Source organism: Xenia sp. Carnegie-2017, unplaced genomic scaffold (genome assembly GCF_021976095.1).
Source record: "Xenia sp. Carnegie-2017 unplaced genomic scaffold, XeniaSp_v1 HiC_scaffold_20, whole genome shotgun sequence".
NCBI classification, from domain to species: Eukaryota; Metazoa; Cnidaria; class Anthozoa; order Malacalcyonacea; family Xeniidae; genus Xenia; species Xenia sp. Carnegie-2017.
The window spans coordinates 8984788-8995487 of record NW_025813483.1 but is presented as its reverse complement, the minus strand read 5'-3'; the positions used below and the strand labels follow the sequence as shown (position 1 = coordinate 8995487).

The window sequence follows — 10700 nt, the reverse complement described above, 5'->3', positions numbered from 1 at the left end:
AAACATGTCAATCATACTTCAGTAAAATATACATATCGAAGGCCAAGACATCTTGTTTATTCGGTCAAAAAAGATTTGTGAGAGTATATTTCGAACGATCATGAAATGGCGCCCAACGTGGGGCCGGTAAGTAGGTATACGACGGTTTTCTAGAACAGCTTCATTCGAAAACCAAAGAAATGTCGAAGGATAATATTGAACGACTTCGCGCCAAACGAGGCGGTTATCGTGGCGTGGAAAAGAAGCACTCGAGCTTCTGGATGCCACTGAAGTAGACATCGAACGATGTAATGTCTCGCTGAACAACTCGAGAGTAAGATGAAGATCTTAGACAGAATGAACGACGAAATCATTGGGATAGGCGATGTAACGGATATTGAACACGAAATTGAAGGAGCAGCCGCCGTCTCGGATAGAATTCTAAGCACTAGACGTAAAATCGAAGCAGCAAGAAAACCGGAGATTTGTCAAGAAACTATAAAAAGAAGGCAAAGTCCTACACCACAAGTCGAACAGATTCCTTTTGTGGTAGAAACAGCAAGCACGAGTAACACAACGATAAGCAACGATGAGAATAACACGAACACGAATGCAGTTAATACGAACACGAATGCAGGTAATACGAACACGAATGCGGTTAATACGAACACGATTGCGGTTAATACGAACACGAATGCTATTGATACGATTACGAATGAAGTGATTAATACGAATTCTACGACTTTGAATGCCCCTATGAGAACAACACAAGCGATAATGATGCCAGAGCTTCCCAAACTTCAATTGCTAAAATTCAGTGGAAAGATCACAGAATGGAACGCCTTTTGGGACTTATACAATGCTACGATTCACAGTAGCGAGAGTATGTCTAAGGTAAACAAATTCAATTACCTATTCTCATTACTTGAGGGTAGTGCAGCACGTTCGATAAAGGGACTTACCTTAACATCCGCAAATTATGACGCAGCAATTGCGATTCTGCAAGATAGATTTGGTCGAACCCAACAGGTCATTGCCGCACATATGGATCAAATATTACAAATATCTGCATGTTCAGAAAATCGTACTGGGCAATTGAGATATGTTTTCGATGAAATAAGTGTTCAAGTGCGAGGACTTGATTCGCTTGGGTTATCTGCAAACCAGTATGGCAGTCTGCTAAAACCAATTACTATGTCCAAACTACCGAGTGAAATTAGATTGCAGGTTGCACAAAAAGCTACTGGTGATGTTTGGCAAATTGACGAGTTACTCAAAACCATAAAGTTTGAAGTTGAGGCACGTGAAATGAGCGAGTCATCGCGTTCAATTGAGAAACCCCAGAACAAAGATAAGCCCAACAAGCCATCGACAGCTGGAACATTTGTAGTGACAAAAAATGATAAAGACGGTGCCTGTAGCTTCAAGGTTAAATGCGTATACTGTCAAGGATCACATTATTCAGCATCTTGTGAAGAGGTAAAGGGAAGGGAAGCCCGAGTTAAAATTCTAAGGGACTCCAACCGTTGCTTTATTTGTCTGAAAAAGGGACACCAAGCAAGCAAGTGTATCGTCACAAGAAAATGTCGACATTGTTTCGGGAGGCATCACCAATCTATTTGCAGCAATCCGGCTACCAACAGTCAGGGTGTCCAAAATGAGAAGGCAATTGATAACACCAATCCACAGAAAGTATCAAAGGGTTAACCTCTCCAACCACAACAGCTGTCACACGAACTGTCAAGGGAAGTGTTCTTTTGCAGACGGCCAGAGCTCTCGTATCAAATGGATCAAAATCGGTTCCAGCACAAATTCTCTTTGACACTGGAAGCCAAAGGTCTTACATTCGAAGGTCACTTGAAGGCCGGTTAAGGTTAAATTCAATTGGTAATGAGACACTTCAATTAAATACCTTTGGCCAAAGCAAGAGTAAACGAGAAAGCTGCAAATGTTCAAGGTGAGCATTGTAAACAAGAGTGGAGGTGAGGCAGTAGAGATTAAAGCAATCGCATTTCCAACAATATGTGCACCACTTCCTACAAGGATAAATATAGACGAATATCCACATCTCCATGGTTTAGAACTTCCAGACTTTGATTCTTCTGATGACAATGGTAGCTGTGATTCAATCGACATCTTGATAGGAGCTGATCATTATTGGGACGTAGTCACAGGTGATGTCGTACGAGGAGAAAATGGTCCAACAGCGATGAGCAGCAAATTGGGATGGCTTTTGTCTGGATGGTTATCACAAAAATCAGACGGACATACTCTGAATAGCCTCATTTTAGCAGCCGATTGCCTTGATAATTCTACTGTCGTAACCGATAGGGATGAGTTAACACTGTCATTGAAGCGTTTTTGGGAAACTGAAAACGTTGGCATTGACTTCTTTGACTCAGAGAACTCACGCGAGGAACAAGATTTTGTGCGAAATATTCGATTCACTGGAACACGCTACGAAGTTGGTCTGCCGTGGAAAAATGATCATGTGCTAATTAATGACGATTACGAACTCTGTCATAATAGATTGAGATCATTGCATCGAAAACTGCTAAAGGATCCAAAAAATCTTGAAGAATATAATAATGGCATTTCTGAACAACTGGCAGCAGGAATAGTCGAAAGGGTTCCGGCATCTGATAAGGATCGTGGTAAAATTCACTATCTTCCCCATCATTGTGTCATACGAAAGGATAAGGTTACTACGAAGCTACGCGTTGTATATGATGGATCTGCTACGACGAACGTTCGTAACTTTTCACTAAACGATTGCTTACTGACCGGGCCGAACCTCATTCCACAAATCTTTGATTTGCTCGTCAAATTCGACAGAACAAGATTGGGCTCGTTGTTGACATTGAGAAAGCATTCTAAATAATTGGAATTGACAAGGAAGATAGAGACATGCTTCGTTTTTTGTGTCTAAGGGATGCTAGGGATCCTCATTCAGAAGTATTAAAGCTAAGGTTTTGTCGATTGGTTTTTGGTCTACGACCTTCGCCAGCAATTCTAGGAGCTACTATCAACCATCATTTGAAGACACAAGAGAAACAGGAGCCAGAAACAGTTAAACACTTGAAAAATTCTCTGTATGTCGATGATTTTGTGTCTGGTGCTGAAACCGATGAAGCCGCTTTGCAAATATACAAGGGAACAAAGCAGTTGATGGCCAAGGGTGGATTCAACTTGCGAAAATGGAACTCGAATTCCAGTAACGTAGTAAAGTCTATCAAAGCGTTAGAAGGTAGCAAGAATTTGAGCTTGATTAGTGACAAGTCAAGTGTTACTCAAGATGATCAGTCCTTTACAAAGTTGACAATTGCAAAAGAGTCCCTTCTCACGGAACCCACTTAAGTCAAGGTACTAGGAATGGTGTGGGATACGGTGGAGGACACACTTTTGTTCAATTTGACTGAAATAATCGAGTACGCCAATTCTTTACTTGTCACAAGGCGATCGTTGTTGAAATGGTCATCTAAAATCTTTGATCCCCTTGGATTCTTGTCTCCTTTTACGATAAGGCTCAAGATTCTGTTTCAAATCATGTGCTTGGATAGACTGGGGTGGGACTGTGAACTGCATGGCAATCTACGTGAACAGTGGAACATTTTATTGTCAGAGTTAAGGTTTCTAAATGATGTTCGTGTACCGAGGTGCTATTATCTACTCCAACCTAAATACTTTACTGCACAGGTTTATGGATTCAGTGATGCATCCGAAAGTGCAATTGGTGCTGTTGTCTATGTAAGAACAGTCTATGAGAATGATACCATCGATGTGAAATTAATCGCTTCAAAGACAAAGGTCGCACCAGTGAAAAAGCAAACGATTCCCCAATTAGAGCTGGTGGCAGCGACTGTACTAGCAAAGTTAGTAGAGTCTTTGTTAAAGGCACTCAAGTGGAGTCTGGAAGTTATTTTTTGGGTTGACTCGATGACAGCACTTCACTGGATACGAAACGATCGAGCATGGAAACGATTCGTGCAGCATCGAGTGAACAAGACTCGAAGTATTTCGTTGACGGAATCTTGGAACTTTTGTCCTGGATCACTTAATCCTGCAGATTTACCCTCACGAGGTATTTCTGGGTAACTACTTTCGAATTCTTCCTCATGGTTCAATGGACCCAAATTCTTGGCAAGGGGCGAAGAAGAGTGGCCAAAACGTCCAGTTGGCAACCTCTCACAAAGTGACGAAGTTCTGAGTGAAATTGTGAAAGAGCATCCGAATGTCGTGAGATCACTAGTTTCGAATGAAATCGATCTTAACAAAGCAATCGACATTACTCGTTATAGCTCCATGAAGAAACTTCTTCGAATAACTGCTTATGTAATGAGAATCATCAACATATTAAAGAAGATGCCACGGTGCGAGCGAACAACAAACAAACTCGCAACCTCAGAAGAACTAAGCTCAGACGAAATAAGGAAGGCGCAGCTGCTATGGATAAGGTCTATTCAACAACTATCCTTTGAAAAAGAAATATTATTCCTTCTGTCAAAGAATGCGAATTCTTCAATACCTATTTATGTTAAGCAATTTGGGCTATTTCTCGACGGTGATCACGTGCTGCGGTGCCATGGGAGACTAAAGAATTCATCGCTGAATCTGGAGAGCAAAAATCCTGTATTGCTTCCAAGGGAATCAAGATTTGTGGAGTTATTAATATACGAGGTTCACCGCAATGTGAAGAACAGCGGGATTCGTGATACACTAACAACCATTAGAGAGCATTTTTGGATAATCCGTAGTCGAGAAGCAGTAAAAAAATCGTCAGGAAATGTGTCGTTTGTCGTAAAGCCGAAGGTCTTCCTTATGGGGGAACGCCTCCTTCAGGTCTTCCTGTTAGCATAGTGTCAGATGATCCCCCTTTCACAAACGTAGGTTTGGACATTGCCGAACCGTTGTTCGTACGAGAGAGTTGCGAAAGGAATAATTTGTCGGATAATCCAACAAAAGTGTATATTCTATTGTTTACGTGTGCGTCTACTAGAGCCATTCATTTGGAGCTCACTCCTTCCTTAAGCGTTCTAGCCTTTCTCCGCGCGTTCCGCAGATACGCTAGTCGACGAGCACTGCCAGCTCTTTTTATATCCGATAATGCTAAGACTTTCCTAGCTGCATGCTTAGAAATTCGCAAGTTATGTCGTTCCGAGGAAGTGTTACGCTATCTTGCAAACCATCAGATTACATGGCAATTTATCATCGAAAAGATCCCTTGGTGTGGAGGCTTCTGGGAACGTTTGATTCGAAGCGTGAATCGTCCGTTGCGAAAGGTAGTTTGTAGAACCAATTTAACCAACGACGAGTTGCATACTATTGTGGTTGAAATCAAGGGCGTATAAAATGCACGACCCCTAACTTACGTGTACGACGATGAAGAAGCTGTATCTCTTCCACTAAGCCCGTCGCACTTGGTGTATGGAAGACGAATAACGACCATGCCAAACAGTGAGCACTTTGAAATTCAGAGCACCTATCAATCTTTGACGAGAAAGGCGAAGCATCACAAGAATTTGCTGCAACGTTTTACTCTTCAATGGAGAAGAGTATCTTTTAGCCTTACGAGATCAATACACTTCAAAATCAAGAGGTAATCAAAATCCCGAAATAGCAGTTGGAGATATCGTCATTATTCGCAACGATCAAACAAAACGTATCTTTTGGAAGGTGGCGAAAGTTGAACAATTGTTACAAGGTGACGATGGAATTACACGAGCTGCACAAGTCAGAGTCCTTCGTGGAGAATCTAGTCATTCACACTTGTCGCGACGTTCTATCAGGCAGCTTATTCCAATTGAGGTTCATCAGGAAGAAGACAGTAACGAAAGAGTAGAGAGCGATAAGAACGGCGAAGAAGAACAAGTGCTTCGTTCAACTGATCGACCACAGCGCAGCCCGGGAATAACAGGACAATTGCGAAGATTGCAGAATACAAACAAGTTCTAAACAACTGTACATTCTTAGGTAAAAATAGTTTTGTTTTTTTGTTTTGTTTGTTGACAACATTTTATTATGTCAACCCTGGGGAGTGTAAGAAAGATAAGACTAATAATTATAAATGCGCAATAGAAAAGAAAAACATGTCAATCATACTTCAGTAAAATATACATATCAAAGGCCAAGACATCTTGTTTATTCGGTCAAAAAAGATTTGTGAGAGTATATTTCGAACGATCATGAAAAGCATCAAAAATCTATAACAGTATATCAAGCAAATCTAATAGAGTTAATAAAGTTAGCTGTTTGAGTTCACATTCTTTTAAAAAATATTTTCCAAATTTTAAATAATCAGACATCCTTTTGTCTAATCAAAATATTTTCGTGGATCCTTCCAGAGGGTGAAAAACATATATCAAAACGTATAAACTCATGTCATCAAAATATTCCAGTTTTAATTGTTTAGTTTAGTTTATTAAAGTTTTAATCGTAAGACATTAGTTTTGCAAACGGTTAGTTTTCCCCTCAGGAAGCTGTACTTTGAAATGTGCAATGAAAATGGCACATTTTCATGTAAGTCGTCATGGTCCTTCTCATAATCAAGATCACTCATTTTTAAGTTGCCTACTTTGTCTATCGCGATCATTCTCAACAGCGTCTTTGCATCAAAAATTCTTTCCTGACTGATGACAAGAAAGAATTCCAATCAAACTTCGACTTAAGGTAAGTCTCGTTTAAGCTATAAATTCTTTCCTTTGATCAGTCTACGTCACTACGGACTAACAAGAGATTTTAAAGATGTGAGCGCATCTTAATAAGATCTACAGACAAAACCACAATTCTTGAGTTAAATAACACAGATATATTTACGATTAACGAATGCAGTGTCATTAAGAAATAACAATATTATTCTACATTAAGGTCCAGAGCAAAAGTTTAACTAAGTATAATTAGTTATTGTTAAAATGAATCAACAGAGCTTGGCCAAAGTTTGAATCGATAGGTTTATTATTATTTCGAGCAAACGTGGTCACCGTTGACAAGCCACCAGCTTTCAATACATCTTTAAGGGGCATACCAGCACAGAGCCCATGAGAGGCAGATGACAATCGGCTGTTATGAGCGCTAAAAACTCCGATATCGACATCTGCATCTGCTAACACAGATTTGACCCAGCTACCAATTGTTGCATTACTGACAGGTTTATCTGGTTTGTGGTAGCTAAGTAGTAGTTGATGATGTTTCCTTAATGTTTCGGCTCGTGATAAGTATGCTTGAATGTGAGCAACTGGACATAGTGCACTATCTGGGTGAGAGATGATTTCTACGGAGTCGATGTGTTTTCCTGGTTAGGTAGTTTTAATTTTGTCACTGATGTGAAAGACGACCTTTCCAGGCATGACCTGAATATGATTGGTGTCTAACTTTGCGAGGGTTTGGCATCTTTGTGCTGTTATGGTGGGGCAAGTAATGTCGTTAGGTTTTTGGTAAGCCTTTCAAGACTTATGCCTTTCAAGGCTTGTAATTGTTCTGTTGATTAAAAATACCTAAGTAGTATACCGATGTCCCAAACATATGAATATCGCGGTAAAGAGGGTTTTAATTCAAAAATGCCTTTGAGAAACCGTGTCACCAATGGGTGTTCTCCAAAAAGTGTGATGGTCATGTAAATTGAGAATGGACAAGAGAGCTGAGCGTGCAGTGTTTATTGCACTATACCCCAGTTTATTCTGGTATAAATGTGTCAAGAAAGCCAATCCTTCGTTTACTCCTGCCTGTTCTGGGACAATCTGATTGTCAGCGCAAAAAACTGCCCATCGCTGTATATAAGTGGAGCATTGCTTACTTGTACTGCCCCGCCAGGAGGCTAATATCATGTCGACTGTGTCTTGGTGGAGTCCCATTCCTATCAACTTGTTCTCGACAACAGACAGACCAGAAGCTTTAAGCTTTTTTGCAGCGGGTAAATCTCCTGCTGTTGATCCGCCAGTGATAGAAGTCTGAGTTCCGGTTGTAGTTGGACAGGATTGCAAAGTCACATACTCATGGCTTTCGGATACCAAGACTGTGTGGGCCAATCGGGAATAACACAGAATCTCGTTGCCCTCTACTCTCTGATTTTCTTTAAAAAGGGACTGATTAAACTTAAAAGAGGTAAAGCGTATAACTTTATATTTAATAAGTCTACTGAAAATACGTCAACTGCCGCAGCACCTGGGTCGGGTCGATACGAAATGTATGTTGGATATTGGGTATTCAGCCGGGATGCAAACACATCCGTATTAGGTGGAAACTCTAATTTTATATATAATATTAATATAATATTAATATGAATGAAGCGTTCTAATCACCACTGTACTTACCAACTGTTGAAACAAACCGTCTTATCAACAAAATTCCAGTAAAATTAACAATATAGCAAATTTAGATGTTACCGCTATGAAAGGTTGCGTACAAAATGGCTATCGAAGGGGGCGCGTGCTTCTCATGGTAGTCCGTAGTGACGTAGACTGATGGCAGGAAAGAATCAATCTCAAATCTTTTCTTGTTGTACTTGTTGACACGTTGATTTCATTAACGTATAAAAGAATTTTTTGAGATTAACAAATAAATTTTTACACAACTCCTAAGGAAGTTTCGCCTTCAACTCTGGAGAAAATATGGTCGTTTTGGAATGCGAGTTCACAATACAGCATGACCAAACACTTCTTGCTAACTACACAACTCCATTTAGCCCAAGAACACCAAAAAAGTGACAAACAAACATGTAAACGATTTGTGAAAAAATCAACACTAATAATAAAAACCAAACATCAATAACGACAGCGTGCAAAAATACCACCAAGTGGTCAATTGATGCTAACAAAACCAGCACCACGACATTCACACCTTGATTGAAAATCAACAACAATAGAGACCTGTTAAATTCTTAACCTTCGCTATAAAGCTGCAGATGATCACGAGAAAGAAATTCAACGATTCTTTAAATTGGATTTTTGAGCATTTATCATTTGTAGGAAAATATGTTCGCTGCATTGATCTTTTAGGGAGCAGAATGTGATAAAAAGATCGACATAATTATTGCACACTTATCATCCTCCAAGGCGAATGGCAAATGCATACAACGTTTTTGACTGCATTTGTTGCAGAAGTTCCAATGAAAAACGGAGGTTACTCTGCCTTGATATTTTACAAACATAAAATATACACAGTATTTAATTTATTGAAGTACATGAAGTATTTATACCTTTGACAATTCTAGATAATCCAAATTACGAGCAGTTGAAAAAGCCATATCCCAGGTTCTCTTGCTTATTGGTGATCAATTCTTACATAAGTACTCTAGAGAAAGCATATTTAAAATTCACTAATGCACTAACAGACTCAAAAAAGATTTTGGTACTATTTACTTATTGTTAGTTACACGTACAATGGAAATGAAGAATTAGTTACACCAACAGTAAAGTTCCAGGTGCAGTCATCCACTTACTATAAAAACACTTCATGTGATTTATTTGAAACAATTGTCAAAAGCCGCTAGAAATCAACGATCATCTGAAAATCAAACTGACTTGTTTCAGAAAATCCCTAACGATCCTCACCGATTTTGTCAATAAATCTTGTCACAAATATATTTGACATGAAACGTGAAAAGAAAATAGTTCGCTGAAACTTACCAGTTATACAATCAATCTGCAAATTCACATTGTTTTCTATGATTTTAACTTTTACCGCCATGTTATTAATTTTGCAGGTCGCGGGCTCATGTTAGCAACCGAAATTTTCAACACTTCGTAAGATTTTAATACAGTGTAGCGTTGCCATACTCCTCTAGTATTTACTCTTGCCAAATCTCGCTGCAATTGCTCAACCATTTGGCAATGTGGCAGTATAGCAGGAGCCGGTTACACGAAGCCTGGATAAAGTCATCTGTTTAACGATTGTTATTTACGTGCTTATACTTTGGTTACGATAAAGAAATTTTGTAATCTTAGAAGAAATATTTCATTTCAGCGTTTGCTTTGTTCAAACCTTATATTTTATAACCGTTTAAAAAAATTTGCTATTCAATGTATGCAGATCTGCAACAATCACCCAAACGAAATTAGAACCAACTTTTGAAAAAATTCCCCCATTGAAGTGTTAAACAAGAATCAGACAGGTACAACAATTTTAAGATACAAGACAGGAAATGCACATACAGATCATCCTAAGCATCTCTTTTATTTAATATTTGTAATACAAAAGAATGCATCTCGATTTAAACAACTTCGTGTTTTAAAAAAGGGACTAAAAGTAAGTTATATTTATCATTAGTAGAAACCAACTGGGAAGGAAATTTTCCAAAAATATTGCCAAAATAAAGAACTTTCAACTGTAGGAACAACTTGAAAAATTTTTAGGAATTCATCTGGTTGTTTGTAAGACTGTAGGTTACGAAAACAAACAAATTAGAATTATTAGTTAACTGACATAAGCAATAAAAACTGCATTAAATTGCTCTACAAATGCATTCACGAAATTGCAGTTTTTGAAATTTCAATGGGGAAGGATATTTTCGGACACTCTTCCCCAGCTCTAATGATGGCAGCATGTTTGTGTATTTGCTTCTTTTTTCGAAAACAATAGAAAATAAAAGTTCAAGGGATATTAAGAAACAACAAAAAAATAAAAAATTTCCACTGGTTTGTGGCATCTTGTTCAATGAAAAATGAAAATGTAAAACAAAACTTTCTGTTTGCATCTTGCGATGTGCGACAATATAACTCACAAAATTA

At 38.8% G+C, this 10700-nt stretch overlaps 2 protein-coding genes across 2 annotated transcripts; both read left to right on the top strand.

The window, feature by feature from the left end:
• The first annotated feature begins 318 nt into the window (after window positions 1-318).
• Window positions 319-1686, top strand: LOC124441651. The gene has a single exon (XM_046992115.1). It carries the CDS (start codon window positions 319-321, stop codon window positions 1684-1686), a length of 1368 nt encoding a protein of 455 aa, XP_046848071.1.
• Window positions 1687-1927: 241 nt separating this feature from the next.
• LOC124441650 lies at window positions 1928-2860 on the top strand. Its single transcript, XM_046992114.1, has one exon. The coding sequence runs from the start codon at window positions 1928-1930 to the stop codon at window positions 2858-2860; it is 933 nt and encodes a 310-aa protein (XP_046848070.1).
• The last annotated feature ends 7840 nt before the right edge of the window (window positions 2861-10700 follow it).

Bases quoted from the DNA above. Each gene is read 5' to 3' on its own strand.
- LOC124441650 (XM_046992114.1), top strand. From the start codon at position 1,928: ATGTTCAAGGTGAGCATTGTAAACAAGAGTGGAGGTGAGGCAGTAGAG.
- LOC124441651 (XM_046992115.1), top strand. From the start codon at position 319: ATGAAGATCTTAGACAGAATGAACGACGAAATCATTGGGATAGGCGAT.